A 16,049-nucleotide genomic window follows, 5' to 3' on the forward strand; every position below is an offset into this window, starting at 1 on the left:
GGGTAGGGCATTTGAACACCATTTTGGCCCGAGGGGGCGGGAATTTGAGTGATCCAATCTTCAAAAGTTCAGGGATTGGGGGGGGGGGGGGGGGGATGTTGAAGTTTCGAGTTGATCGGTGCATAACATGGTCGTACTTTCTCTGGTTGAAGATAAGTTTAGCTGCATATTTTTGTACCAACTGGATTTTTTCAATAAGACTCTTTGGTAAACCGTAGAGTATTGAGTTACAGTTGTCAAGCTTACATGTAATGAAAGCGTGAAACAGGGTCTTGATACTGTACGTCAACAGAGAGGTACTTCCTTGTGCGAGATACTGTATTGCGTCAATGAAAAAACGACGACTTGCAAATAGCATTAACTTGGGATTCGTAGCTCATGTATTTATCAAAAATTACACCAATGTTCTTGGCAGAATCAGAAGGGTCAGGTGAATCTTCACCACTTTGAACAGGAAGAAGGGATGGCTTAATTAGGATGAAAGTGGGAGCCAAAAACGATAAATTCTGTCTTTTCTGAATTTAGCTTCAATTGGTTGTCTGAATTTTAAAATCGCTCTTGTTGGGGTTTAATCGGCTCATTCTCGGCCTTGACGTTACTGTCGGAATTTTGCTGGGAAAGGATGTCTTTTGTCGGAATTGCATTTTATGTGCTGTCGCTACTTTTTGAGCCATCCATGTCGCTTGTCGGAATTTACCCTGTCATGTCAGGGCCTCGTCCTAGAATAGTAAGATCTCCAATAAGGACGGTGCCTACTAATTCAAAGGTATTTTTGCGCGGTTTTATGAATGTGCGGGAAAAGCAGATATCAACAAGTGTTATTAAAATCAAAAAAGAAAATTGGGGGTAACCACGCATTTTTCAAAGAAAATTAATCAACAATATTGGCAAAAAGCTTCAAAATACAAAGCAATGTATGGCGTTCCTTTCCAAATTAAAGCTTCATTATCTCTGAAAAATGCATGGTTACCCCCAATTTTCTTTTTGGATACCAAGAGCACTTTCTAACTTCTGCTTTTTCCGCATAAATTTAAACCGCGCAAAAAATATCCCTGCATTAGTAAGCACTACCGATAGGAAATCCGAGTATCCGGAGATGCGCAGAACGTATGCGCAATAACAATAGTAGGCACCGTCCATAAGTGGACGGACTTCCCATCGGGCTAGCGGAGAAGTGGTGACCAGCATACGTTGCGCGCGCATTTGGCGGCCATATTTGTTGTGTTTTTTGCCATGAAAGAAATTGAAGGCTTTTGATTTTTTTATGAAAAAAGTTTCTGTTGTCAGCGCTGATGAATCGTCGAAAAACAGGTAAAGTGCTTTGTAATCTAACTATTTCGATTTCTCCAGGATTTCTTGCGACTTAACGGCGGCGAAAGGCGGTTTACTTTTCTTGTTCACCATGTTGATGTCGTGTCACCACTGAAACTCCCCTGACTGTTTGATCTTCCAGGTAGCTTATGCTAATTACCTTTCTTCCTTAAAATCGTTGCTATTCTCCCGCTTCTTTGGACTCAGTATCAAAAACAACAGCTGTGTTTTTTTTTTCTCTCGCACTTTTTGCTCTGAAAGATAGACAGTAGTGACTAAATTTGATCGAGCGATCAACGCGGTTTGGGTCAAGAGAGATGAACTCTTTATTGGAAAATTTAAAATTACGAAACAACAAAATCTCACCAGTGCGAGGGTTTTACTGTTTTATTGTGTTGTTGTGTTGTATCATGTTTTGATTTTATTCTGTGAGCACTCGACGTCTTGTTCTCTAAGCAATAAACGAGCTACTTAGTATAACTTAAATAAAAAAGCAGGAACATTTTAATATTTTATGTCCTTTGAATAAATCCACGTACCGTATCACAGGGGAAAAGCTTTTTCGTAAAGGCACAGCTTTGTACGCTGCTTCAGCCTTGTTGTACAAAAATAAGAGTTTGAACTACATTGTATGCTCGTGTTGATCTTAAATTGCACCGAAGTTTTCAAATGCAATTTGTAATTGAATTTTCTGAACTGCCGGTTGTCGTGAAGGCAATAAAATTAGAATTTGCTATTTTTTTTTGACATTGCTCAGCATCATCGGCAAGGAAAAGTAATAATTATTTCAATGCCGTGTTTTGTCTTTCTTAGTCAAAACCTGATACAAAGGGAAATACAAGACAATAACATTTATTTTTGTCAAATATATAGCGGTATGTGAGAGAATTACATGGTTTATCCTTTTAGGCTATTTGGTGAGTTGTAGGGATGTTTGTTGCACATCTTAGCCATACAAAAAGACTTGAAGTTCACCTTAAACCCAAAAGGTTATTTTTACTTAAAAGCCGCCTAATTTGTATAGATAATCACATGACTTCAAGTGCAATGTGGAATAAATAAGCAAGAGTAATTTTTTTTGAAAGATGAAAAATTTGTAGTCTTTGAAAAAAAATTATGAGACAGTGCTTGTTTATTTCAAATTGCACAAGGAAAATCATGTGAGTACAATTGCTATCACAAATTAAGGAAAACTGTTCTGTTATTTCTTATTTTCATTGAAGCCTCTTTGTAACAAAATTTGTAGTTATCTAACGCATCCTTGCCATTATAACACTTACAATTAAGTTTGTTACTGTTATATCGTCTTATGATTTTTTACACAATTAACTCATTGACCCCTGGGAGTGAAACTTGGCAGATGTTACTCTTTCTAACGCCAGACGATTTTACTCTTCAACTGGGAGCATCCCAGGGCGTTTGAGCTAGGTGTCAGTAAAATAAAAAACCAGTTGCAATTTTGCAAGGAGATATGAAAATAATTTATTTAGTTGCAAAGGTGTCACAACGTATAATTATTGTGTTGCCAGCGGTTTAAAAACAAAATAACTGTCTAAAGAAGCCGCTGAAAATGGTGAATGACGAAAGTAGCATCGCAGCTAAATTTCACTACAATTGTATCCCATGTTGTCAGATTTAAAAGAAAAATTCACGTGGAGAAACAATTTTTTCATTTCTTTATTTGATTTAGCAAAAGTAGCAGCAAAGTGGCAACTGCAAACCCTTTTATTTTGAAAAGTGAGCAAAGGTGAAAACTACAAATGTAGTCACAAATTTGCGACTTCTCTAGATGTTTTAGTCGACTGTATCAAGCCCTGTAAAGGGAAAAGGGCAAAATGAAATAAACCTAAAGTTTCATTGACTTCCAAATTTGCACAGTGAGTTGTGTGAGTCTGCTCTACATTTGACATTACAAAGTGTTCTGCATTGCTCTGTCATAGGTTTCTTTGCATTACCTGTGGTTTCAATAAGTACAAACAGTTGACAAAAAGTGTCAACTACTTCAAGCAGAAACTTTTTCTGTGTTTACATAGCCTCATCTAAACATGAGAAGGAGTTGGGAGAATACAAGACATTTAGACGGTTTGCTTACTGTCAAGAATTCTCCCAACTCCCTGAGTGTTCAGATGAGGTTACGTAAACACGGAATAAAGTCCTCTACTACTTTTGTAGAGTAATTCGACAAATGAAGAAAAATGCTTTAATTTCTTCTTGATTGAAAGACATTTTCTTGATACATGGTGATATTTCGTACCAGCCAATCAAAGAACGCGTCTGACAACACATAACCATTCAGAATTAGTGTGATGTCACAGCATGTTTACATACTCTTGTCTAAACACAGCTATTGACCATTGAGAGTGCTGTACTATCCTAATTATTATATATATAAAGATTCTTTCAAACCTATGATTAAAATTCATTTTGATGATGACAATAGTCCTTTCCTCTTCTCAAACCAGCTGTCAACTTCAAATTTCATTGAAACCCCTGCACTGCAAATTAAGAGTTTGTGGTATCAATAGCTTGTTTGTTGTCAGGAATAGATCCAGCCAATCACCTTAAATGTAACCAACTTTGTTCTTGAAACACTTACATGTTTCTGTCCTAGTCCACAATAATATTATAATATTTTATTGGGTCACTTTTTCCCTTGGCTTTCAAAGATGGGAAAACTGACAACAACTTTACTGCGATTTTAATAATAATAATTATTGGGAAACTTACTTTCAAGGTGCGTTTTGGCTTCCCTCAATCAAATTTCGAACAAGGCCGGCAAGATCAACTCCACCTCTGGAAAGTGAAATCAGAATTGGAGTTTTTTTTTTTTAAGTTCACAGCTCAAATTTAAATACCATCGTGATATCTTTTTAGAGGTTCTGCAGTAAATATATTCATATAGCTTGTAGATTCCATCACTTTCCATCGGTATCAAGTTTGAATGCCAAATGTACTGTGGGAACCAAAGCTGCTGATTGGTAGGTTATGTCACACATCAATTAATGATTTTGGCATCCTTGTTTTGCCAACTTTTGGCTTGGTGTTGGAAGTTGGACTGATGGAAGCGGTTGGCCGTTTGAAGATTAGATTCTGCATAATAATGAAAATCACTGTAAATTTTGGAACTAGTTCACTATAGTTTTCCTATGGGACTAAATGTTCTTTCTAATGCAAAACATTTTCATTGTTCCTGCCATGCAACATGGCTTCCGTGCAAAACCTCTATAAGGATATCTGACATTCACCTTTCTTGTTTTTTACTTAGGCAGATTTGAATGACCTTGTGGCTGTCTACATTATAGTGGAAATTGAGTGAAAATCAGTCATCACTCATCACAATGAACAATACCTATCAGAAGGTTGCACAAGATCCTGAGGAGAGGTAATCTTTAGTTGCTACATGTAGCACATTGTGTCTGGAACTTGAAAAGGGACTGAAAAAATGTGGTGCCAGAAAGTGTTACCCATCATTACCTATATCATTTGAGCCAAAGTGGTGCATATATAATGTGAGGCCTTGCGAAAAGGTTTGTGACATTCTTGTTGCTCTTGTCATCCAATCCTGATCATCAACAAGACCAATGTTCGGTTTTGCAACAACCTCTTAATTAAGGCAAGATCCCTACAGGAAATCAAGGGCTTTAGCTACTACGACAGTGATTCATGTACCACTGGGTCTGAAAACATTTTCAGGAGTCCATCTCTGATTGTTTTAGGTCTTGTGTTCAGTTATTACAGTAATTATTTTAGTGCCGCAAGGTTTAAAAACATACATACATACATACACCAGGGACTACTGTACCAGGAACAAATTCAGCGAGTGGTCAGAGTGGGTCTTGAACCCGGGATCTCCGGATCTCAAGGCAAGTGCCCTAACCACTGGGCCACACTGCCTCCTAACTGTGAAGTGTTTTCCAACACTTCCAACGCTTTTTCCAACACTTGTATCGGGGACCCAACAAATACCCAACACTTCTTTGCCAACACCCTCCCAACGCTTGAGGCCGTTTAACGGGAAAGCGCTAGTGTATCTTTTCCTGTTAGAGGTCACATTTGGTGTAGTTGATTCAAGACTCACCTTTTATTCCAGAACTCTGGCATACACAATATTTAAAAACGTAATGTACAGTCATGCACCAGTTGGCTATTTACAAGTGCAGCTGGGAAGTTGAACTGGTCAGGGACTACCAGGAACAAATTTAACAAGTGGTCAGAGCAGGTCTCGGACCCGGATCTCTGCATCTCAAGGCAAGCGCCCTAACCACTGGGCCACACTGGCTCTATGTACTACATGTATAGGTATTTAGTTATAAAAAGTGGGAATTGTGTACTTTAAAATCCTTGAAGAGTTTTAATAATGTGTCATTAAGCTGCAGTGATCTCTGGTAGGGTTTTTCAGCTTTGTGTTTACATGTACATGTATGTAATCCTTGAGTTTCACTTAATATAGAAATTGCAGGGACTCGAGACTCTTCCGCAAAGAGGAACATATAATTTGCAAGTCATGATTTCATTAGGGTTTTTAATTCACTCTGGCAAGAAAAATTAATGATACAACTTGTGTATGTGGTCTTTCACTTCTCTACAGTGATGACCACCACAGGTCATACCAACCCTACCATGATGATGAAGAAGGTTTTGAGGGGAACTACAGCTACAACTATGGCTACAATCCCTATCGACCATCCTCAGCAGGATTTAAGGGCAAAGTGGAACAAAAATACTGGCACACAAAACAGACAGTAATCCAAAAATTGGGAAAAGAGCAGGACTCTTTTGTTGTAGCTGGAGACTTAGAAGTGGATGCCCGTCTCGAGGTAGGAGTTATAAAGCGACCTGGTCAGTGGTATCCTGCACAATGTGAACCTATTAACCATGAAATTCAATATGGTGCGACCTGAACTTCTTTTGCTGTGTTTTGCCAACATCATTGTACATGACAAATGTTTTTGACCTCAGGGTCAAGATACAAACTGTACCTTAATTAATCTCACATTTGGCATATGTCAGTGGCAGATCTTTCTTTTTTTTTTTTTTTTTCACTAAAACACTGTGTTGAAGAATGAGCAAGCAGTGGGTGAGGGTCTGTGTTCATACAAAAATTTCAATATCTTACAGGTAGACTAAAGTGTACACGTAGATTGTTCTTAATCTATTACCATGATAATATGATGTAAGGGTTCCTGTGTGTACGATGTAACTCTAGAAGGTGGTAATTGTGATACATGTGATTTGCCTGGCAAGGAGCAGCTACATCTGGGGGAGATCATTATGTGACAGCATTAGTGTTTATTGTGTTCTTTCAACAGGCTTTCAGGCACATACAAAAGACATGCATGGACATACTAAAGGCTGTAGAAATCTATCAAAATAGAATATTTGGTAAGTTGCATGGTGCATTTTTAGAGAAAACAGTTTCTCTATGATAATGATGATCATAATTTATTTATAATCAACTAAATTGTAATAGCCACTTTCTTTAAGTCTTAAACTTGTGTTGCTGAGCTTGACGCTCATTTAGGGAGACTGAAATCAAAGCATTAAATCAAATCAGAAGAGAAGGAGAGTTTTTGATCACATGTACTGCATAGTGTATTTTCCAAGAAGATAAGACAGACGTTTGGTACATGTAAGTTAAAGCTGAATTTCTGGTACTGTCCCCAACATTCTAAGCTGCCAAACATCTTTTTGTATTTCTACTTAACTGGGGAACATTTAAAGCTAATCCAGCCATGTTCCTAATCTTTGAGAGCATTGTGTGGTTATTTCGTGTCCTACATACTAGATGAAATGTAGGAACAAGGTTTTTTATAAGATGGGCCATAATCTATTTTCCTTATCTGAGAAGACTCCAAAGTTTATCAGTTCTCTTACATACATCAAAAATGTTACAAACTTCAGTTCCAAACTTTTAGCTCTCCCAACTTTTCAAAAGTCATGGTTCTTTTAAATACCGGTATTATTAATGCCATTGGCTCTTGTGGTCTATATATATATTGCAAACTATTTGATCTTTTCTCTTTAGCATTATCTCAAGATGAGAATGAAATGGGGCGCTTTCTGCGAGAGCAAGGATCTCAGGATAAATCCAAAGCTGGAAAAATGATGATTGCTGTTGGCAAGGCACAGAGCTACTCTGCACAGCAAAGGTAATGTATACTACATGTACATGTAGATAAATGTTAATGCAGTCCACTAAACTGATTCTTGCCATTTTTCTTGTACATGTAACTTGATAGTCCAGCTGTATTACATGTATGCATCACTCATCTGGAATGCTGGTAATACATTATGAAATAAATTTCCCTTGAATGTTTATTATAGGTTGAGTTTAAGAACTCCACTTGTACGATTGTACCAGGAAGTTGAAACATTCAGGTATCGCGCAATCTCTGACACATTTCAGACTGTAAGTCGCATGGAGCAGTCTAGAACAGACTACAGGGCAGCTCTCTTGTGGATGGCAAACATATCGAAAGAGTTAGACCCAGAAGAATACAAGAGATTAGATAAATTTAGAGAGGTCAGTATTCTTATTTTTTTTCATTTCGTGTCCAGCACTCTCATTCTTTTTCTGGCTTCTGCCTAGAAATGCTGTCAACTATATGCACACTGGTTTTGATAAGGGCCAGTTAGTGTTCCCTTACCTTTTTTGACAATTTTAACATTGCTTGTGCCCAGAAGTAAATGCAATGAATGTCATCTAACAACCTCGTTCCCAGGGCCTCTCTTATCTGCCTCCATTGTCGTTGAGAAAAAGACCCTGGTTCAGGCTGGTCACGTGTCTCCCAGAATCTGGGGGCTTCACCAAATGTGTGTTACGGGAGGGGTGGCAATGTAGGCCTTGTCAACATTGTGAAGAAAGGAGTCAGCACGCAATTGATTTTGTGGCCAGATGACAGTCAACAAAATATTTGACTGCAGTATTTTTATGTACTGCACATATGGAATTCAACTTGAATGGCAAATTGATCAAATGCCACAAAATATGATCGTGCCATTCAAGTTTTCACCAGTGAGAAGGTCCGGATTAACGAAGAATGCTACTAGTTTGCAACAATTTTAAAGAAAGGAGGATTTTGTCGTACTGGAAAACAAGCGAAAGGTTTATCCATGGGAAACAAACATGTTCAGCGATCAGCCAGGGTGATGTTATTTACAATGGTAAGTTCTTATGTCACGTATCGACCTCAAATCATCAAATCAAACTGTATTAACATGTGCAGGTATTTTATTTTGTTCTTTGATTTTCATTTTCAAAGTTGCAATCTTGTACAGCAAGTAGACAGTTTTGAATTACGATATTTATCTTTCAACAACTGTATGTAAATTATCCATGTTGTTAAGATGTTGTGGTTTTCTTTTTTTACCACTGTACAGCGCTTTAATAGCGTGTATATTTTTAGCCCTGGTAAAATAAAAGAGACATTTTTATCAAGCAAACGTAGTGTATGGTGTATTCTTTTATCTTCGTGTGTGTTGTGCAGAAGAAACTTTAGCCACTAACAAAATCATTGTTTTAAGTGAATGTCAATCACCGCTCAACATTAAAGTTGTCTTGTCGGTCACAAAAGCTCTTGTTTTTAGATTGACCGCTTTTGTGGGAATTCATCTCCTGTGGGAATAAAACATCAGCTGTTTTGACGTTTTTGATACTTTAGATAAAGATTACTTATTTAAAAAATGCCTTGTCAAACGAATACACTTTCGCCCAGTTGCGGGATCAAAATAATGATGAAAACACTACCCCCAGTGGGAAAATGTTTGTTGACAAGTGCCATTTGACCAGCCTGAACCAGTGTCTTTTTCTCAACGACAACGGAGGCAGTGAAGAGAGACCCTGGAAACGAGGTTGGTCATCTAATTGTCCTCTCCTTTTTTAATCTTAACAACCCATACATCCACTTAAACCAGCTCTCTACACCTTATTCCAAAATGGCCACCATTTAGATATTCTTTTGTTTTTATTCAAATTAGACCTTGATGCCTCGTTCAAGGCAAAATATTCTTTTGAATTTTCAGCTCAAGAACGAGGCATCAAGGGCTAATTTGAATAAAAACAAAAAAATATTTAAATGACGGCCATTTTGGAATAAGGTCTCCTGTGGATGGCAAACCTATACATCCACTTAAACCAGCTCTCTTGTGGATGGCAAACCTACATGTATACATCTACTTAAACCAGCTCTCTTGTGGATGGCAAACCTATATATCCACTCCCCTTTAACCCAGACTCCTAAGAGTAAGACTTGATAGATTTTACTCTGTCTAACGCTAGACAATTTTACGCGTAAGGGAGGGGGGGGGGGGGGTACATGTAGTTCAGGAGTCAATTGGTTGTAAAACCTACAGTTAAGATTATCCTAACCTTATCACTAACTTTATTATTGTCAATATGTATGGCCGTTGATTGTTAACAAGAAGTTGTCATTTTGACTGGAGCACATGTTTGTCAAAACTGGGATTAGGATTAGGTTCAGTGTTTTACCAACTGATCTGTGAAACCATCTCTTTTTCTGATTTGTTCAGCTTTCTATATGTTTTTTTTACCTCAAAGGAAATAACAAAAATATAGAGCTTCATAGCTGGTATTTTGGTGAGGCATTTTAAAACCCATTGACACCCAAACTGGCCTAAACCGGCCAGACTATAAATTATTACTCATCAATGGGTTAACAGTAAAGCAAAGACTTAATTTGATCAGTGATGGTTTCAGTAATATTACGGAAAGCCGATGAAAGGCCGCAGTGGCTACTTCACTCAGGGAAGTCAGCTTCTTTTTTCCCCAAAACTGAAATAATTAAAGACAGCTTTTTCAAACCTAAGATTAAAATTCATTTCGATCCGTAAATTTCCATAATCATCCCCAACCCCAGAATAAGAAGTACCTCAGGTATGAATTTTCGTCAAAATTCTTTTCTTAGTCTTGAGCTTCTAAACTTGAGTTGCGGCTTATCTACCGGTGTTTATGAGGTTAAATGCAGTTTAACTTTGTTAACAACTAGGACCGACTGCAGCCAGTTGTTGTCAGTGGTTTTGTTATTTGCACATGCGTGGGATTCCTCATGCTTTGCGTGGTACAGCTTTTTCATCGGTATGGCAGGAAGAAGGGGCATTTTGTGTGGAGTGTGCAGCGTTTTTTTTTTTCCCTCCCTCCCCCCGCCCCCCTCTACTTTCCACTGTTTACCACTGTGATGGGTGCCTGTCTTCTCGGGGGCGTGGGGGCTCATGGCTGGTTTGCCAGATTTTGCCAGCCATCGGTGCAGTCTCCATCTTGGAGTTGGCTGCCAATAGTGGAAGCTCCAGGATGGCTCAGGCAACCAACCTCCACTTAGCGATGCAGTTGTTAAGTGGTATTATACAATAATACAATACAATACATACGTAATTGACCGCTCCCCATAGGGGCTTTTCAGGGCCAATGAACAACAACGAAACGAAGGAACAGAACAACAACAACTGTTAAGAATCCCAACCGGCCGGAGGCAAACCAGTTGGCTATTTACAAGTGCAGCTGGGAATTTGAACCAGGGACTACCAGGAACAAATTCAACGAGTGGTCAGAGCGGGTCTTGAACCCGGGATCTCCGGATCTCAAGGCAAGCGCCCTAACCACTGGGCCACACTGCCTCCTTATGCATGACCATCGCAGTTATTGACACTATTTGTATTGAATTTTTTGCTGTTGCATTTCTGTCATTTAGGTTCAGGGTCAGGTTAGAAAGGGCAAAAAGAAATTTGAAAAGTTAAAAGTGGATGTCATGCAAAAGATAGATCTCCTTTCTGCCAGTAGATGTAACCTCCTTTCAAGTACGCTAGCCGCATACCAGCAGGCTTTGCTCAAATTTTGGGAAAATACTTCAAGAACAATGACACAGGTATCAGAACAGTTCAAGGGATTGCCGACTTATCAATTTCAAATGTTGAAAAGCCTTAATCCTTTACCACTTGAGAGTGAAACAAAAGACAAAGATGAAGAAGGGAAGGAAGCAAAACCTGAGAAAGACTCTGAAGAAGGGAAACCACAAACCACAGATGGAGATCAAAAACAGGAAGCGTTAAATGAAGATGACGACGATCAGTTGATTTCATTGGACCATTCGCCATTAGAGGAGAAAAGATCAGATGTGGGACCATCCCAGGAGACAGTGAAAAATGGCGATGAATCTCTTATAGAAACCGATTTACTTGGAGATGACGAAGTGTGTAATGAGAATGCAAATCTACCTCATGAACCAAGTGCATTTATTGATCTGCTGGGCGGGGATGACTTGCTTCCACCTCAACATCAGCCAGGTACAGTGTTTGCCTTGTGAGCCATCTTTTTATTGAGAGATTTTATGTCGGATTAGGTAACTAAGTAGAAAAAGCATTGGATTACTGTATCATGCAGGAAGTGTTGGGATTGACTTGAGCATGCAAATACTCAGGGATTTAAAATAAATCTCCAAATTGTCATCTTAAGACTTCTCAGATAAGGACTATAGACTGTGGGTCCTGTATCACAACCCTTTATATTTTGTGCATAAAATTGTGCTGGACAGTAAAGAACCCACACATTATAATTTTATGCAAAGATTACGTTTTACTTCAAATTTGACTGGCTTTATGTGATATCTCAAAAGGTTTATATTGTATGAGGCCATGCAAGCAAAAACAGTACTTGGTCAAGGGGAGTTACTAAGTGCTAGACATACAGATATAGTTGCTGTGGAACTTTACCCTGATAAATAATATTACTGTGTTGGTAGCCATTGATTTGCAACTTGTGGTGAAACTTAGTTATTTCTTCCAGTGCATTGCCTGCATGTAATTGCTTTGTTTAAAGTAAAAGAGCACTTTGCTATTAAGCTAGTTCACTGGCACGCCCGTTTAATAATTCAAAAGAAACAATTTAAAAGTGTCCATCACCTCAAAAAAATCCTCTCTGCTCAACAATTCTCTGCACTTGTCTAACACTAATTTTTATAGTTTGCTAAACTCTCTCCTTCAAAGTCACTGTTTAGTGGAAAAACTAGTTGAAATTTGATCAACGACCCCGCAACAAAGACTGCGTTGACGTCATAACCTGCTTTACATTGTGATAGTTCTCTGAAAACATCTTCTGTTCAGTTCTGTATTTATGATTGTAATGTCAAAGTTAATATTATTTTATCTTCTTAAAGACTACGGTGATCTTTTGTCATCCTTTGAGAGTGCACCAAGCAGCAACGGACATAATGCGCTAATGCCACCCAGTTACGAAGATGCTAAGAAAATTCCTACAGCAGGTATGTCACACTGAAATTGTGTGTTGTTCTTGCCGAGAGACTTGCAAGAGTCAAAGATTATGGTCAGCTGATGTAGCAATTATCTAACAAAGTAATTTGACTTGGGGTGAAAACAGTGAGTTGAGTGTACATTTCAGTGAATTTCATGCAAAAAGTGGGCTTAAAGTGTATATGACAGATTGGCCTTGTTTAACGACAGCCGTTGTCTCGCTTAACATTCCTAAAATTGGTGTGTTTGCAGACCGTTAAGCGACTTAAAAATAATACTTGTTTCACGGGTAAGATTAAATGAGGAGAGAGCACGTGGCAATAGAAGAATAAAAATAGTACGCCTGTTGCATTTCCGATTTGAATAATAGAAAGCGACTCCTCATTGGCCGAAAGAAATTGCCAACTCACTTAAGCTAACTGTTTTGGTGGCTTAAATTTAATGAGCATTCTATTGAAATTTGCAGACTCTCTTAACTTAAGCGAAACAAGTGAATCATCGTGGTTTTCTGAGATAAAAACAACCAAAAAAAGTCCATACGGATCCTAAAGCTTTAGAAAAATATGTCATGTACACTTTAAGTCGATTCTCTAGCAATAAAAGGTGACATGAGATTTTCCCTTTGAACCAATTTCATCAAAAGAACCACCAATAATAATGACTTTATTAACGTGTTAATTGAAAGCTAGCAGGGGGGAATATGCTGTGCTAACAGGGCACACCAAACAACTTAACAACATCTAACAACTTAACCAACTAAAATTATAAAATTGACTACAAAATACAAATAATTTACCATTCGAAGAATACAAGTGTAAATAATTAAAATTGATAAAATCATGAATTACATAAAGAACACCCATTGCATCCGTCTAAAATGTTAGGTAGGTCAAGTAGCCTTGTCTTAAAGTGCTTGAGACTAGCAGCCAATCTGTCTTCACTCGATAGCGGCTTGCTCCAGAGTCTAGGGCCTAATTATCTTACCGAATGTTTTCCATATTTGGCAGTGCTAAAACTTGGTAGATAGAAATCGGTCTGCCGTAAATTATAGGGATGACTGTTAGTCATGTACATATCACAAATTGTCCGCGAGCACAAATTATGGTCACTTTTTATATTAAAATACATATAGAAAATTATGTTGTATTCTCCTATTAAACAAGGATGGTAACTTGGCTTGGCAGCTAGACATCTTGTCCTTAAAAAGTGCACGCAATCCCAGCTTCTGCACTCTCACCAGTCTACAAGTGCCCGAAACCCTACAGGAATGCCGAATTAAGTGGCAATACTTTAAGTGAGGGAGAATGGCTGCCTTATTAAGTTGTAATTTGGCCTCAGTTTGTATGAGATTCCTTAACCTCATCATCACCCCAATTCGCTGACTGGCTTTTATTCAAACATCACTAACATGCTTATTAAAACTGAGCTCACAATTAATACTTACACCTAGGAGCTTTAAACTGTCTGATTCTATTTTGTCCTTGCCATTAACGGTTATACAGGCGATGAAGTGTGAAATGATGGTGTTATCACGTGGCAGCTACCTTGGCACCTGGTCTCATTTCATGTTCCTTGGCCTTCCATTCATAGAGACAATGTATGCCTTGAAACAGGATCACTCTGCTCATTTGTAAAAAAATAACTTCTCTTTGCCACCAGTATGAAAGATTTCCGTCTGTAATTCTTGATATGTCGAAAATTAGCTGTAATTAGACATGATAGACCTAAAACCTGACTCAAGTTTTTGCCTGCAGTTAGCTTGCGAGGAAACAGACGAGCCTGTAGTTAGCCGCTTATTTTCTCTTTGGTCCTAGGTGTAGAAAAAGCGCCATTAATGACAGCTGACGACCTGCTATTTGGCTCCCCGACAAGGGAAGACAAGGATGCAGAAAATAAGTCAGATCTTGACATCCTAAACGAGATACTCGGTGGCACTGGAGCATCAGGGGGACAGAACACGACAGAGAGTGACAACAGCTTCAGTAAAACGTGGAAAGATATGTTCGGCGATGAACCACTCGAAGCTGCCAAACCCTCACAGGAGCCGAGTGAATCGTGGTCCGAAGGCAGTCACAACTTTATGATGCCATCCGACCTTCTTAATAGTATGGCCAAGTTTGATCCTTTCGGGGACGTGCCAAGTTCGGTGCCCTCCCAGGAGGGGATTGGAAAAGCATCCACGGGAGGGATAGGAAGTCTATTAAGTCGGCCCCAGCTCTCTAGCAGCCAGAGGCAAAGTACCCAGTTAGTTTCCCAACCCAAACAGGCGCAAGGGCAGTCACAGACAGCAAAAGGAAAAGAGAAAGGAAAGGGCAAGAAGGGATCTGACATGTCTGCTTGGTTCAGCTTGTTTTCTGATTTAGATCCATTGGCTAATCCTGATGCTATTGACAAGCAGAAAAAGAAGAGCGAGGAGGAGAGACAGTGTTAACTTAGTAAGAATCTTACTTCGTGAAATTCGCAAATTAAATTGGACAAGAAAAACTTAGTATCATTTTGTGAGGTACAACTTGATTAGCTTGAATGTTGACCCCTCCACTCCTAAGAGTGCCCCCATTTCACTCCTCAGTGGGGGTCCTCTTAGGATTGGTGGGGTTAGTGCTACCTTAGTGGGGATCCCTTTGGGATTGACGGGGTTAATACTCTTGTATCATGAACAAACCGGAAGGGAGAACCTTGCAGTAGCAATAGATTCGACAGGAATTCATGCCCAGGACCGAGCAAGTGTTGTCCTCAATTCGAGGAACAGTTCCACAGTTCTTGCAAAAATGAATTAGATAAGAGTATTGTTATTGCATAGATGGACTCCCCTGCACAGTCACAAATGAGTCTATTTTTAGAATACCCATTCCCGCGAAAATCAATTGTCATGTCCCTGAAAAAAACATGGCAGAAGCTGTCACGCGTGACATGGCTTCTTCTGATTGGTTAAAATTGGTGGCCCTTTATTCGTTTCGCGTGCAAAGTGTATCTAAAAATAAATCCATTTGTGGCTGTTCTGGGGCAAGGCCGCAAAGTGATAGATCAACACTCTTAAATAATTCACTCTTGGTTCTTGTCATTTTCAGAACCATCCCGTAACTGATTTTCATTGAAAAGATAATGAATATTAATACATGTATTTGTCAATTTATGGATATGTGACGTAAAGGAATCATTGTGCGTGGATTGGCTAGGAGGCTGAATAATTATTGGAAAATCGACGGTCTGACAAAACGATCCTGCCAAGGAGAGATATAGAGAGTTGTAATCACGAGCTCCTGCCTCGTTGCTAGAAAATACTGTTCACTTTAATTTGCGTTTGAATGTTCATACTTTGGAATAAAAAGCTCCACGCTGCTAAATAACTTTCATTTCAAGGGTCACGCCTTAGGAGTTAAGCCTCAAATTCAAAAGTAGACGAGTAGTTCACCGTGTACAGCATTATAAACAGCACCGCAGGAAAGCACTGCCCAATATACATAGCTTTCATTTTTAAA

General features: G+C 38.8%; 1 protein-coding gene across 2 annotated transcripts in view; it reads left to right on the forward strand.

The window, feature by feature from the left end:
- The first annotated feature begins 1,183 nt into the window (after positions 1-1,183).
- LOC138049165 (islet cell autoantigen 1-like) overlaps positions 1,184-16,049 on the forward strand; it is a 16,121-nt gene continuing 1,255 nt past the window's right edge. The window contains exons 1-9 of one of the 2 annotated variants that reach the window (XM_068895324.1): positions 1,184-1,311; positions 4,577-4,693; positions 5,900-6,128; positions 6,621-6,693; positions 7,337-7,460; positions 7,636-7,834; positions 11,016-11,607; positions 12,477-12,581; positions 14,385-16,049. The exon at positions 14,385-16,049 is cut by the window's right edge and continues 1,255 nt beyond it. In XM_068895324.1, coding sequence (XP_068751425.1) covers positions 4,650-4,693; positions 5,900-6,128; positions 6,621-6,693; positions 7,337-7,460; positions 7,636-7,834; positions 11,016-11,607; positions 12,477-12,581; positions 14,385-15,001 — 1,983 coding nt within the window. In that variant the 5' untranslated portion in view covers positions 1,184-1,311; positions 4,577-4,649 and the 3' untranslated portion in view covers positions 15,002-16,049. The remainder of the gene's footprint in view (positions 1,312-4,576; positions 4,694-5,899; positions 6,129-6,620; positions 6,694-7,336; positions 7,461-7,635; positions 7,835-11,015; positions 11,608-12,476; positions 12,582-14,384) is intronic. The other variant, XM_068895325.1, reaches the window with a different exon arrangement.

The sequence above is a fragment of the Montipora capricornis genome, chromosome 5, assembly GCF_036669925.1.
Source record: "Montipora capricornis isolate CH-2021 chromosome 5, ASM3666992v2, whole genome shotgun sequence".
In the NCBI taxonomy this organism is placed as follows: Eukaryota; Metazoa; Cnidaria; class Anthozoa; order Scleractinia; family Acroporidae; genus Montipora; species Montipora capricornis.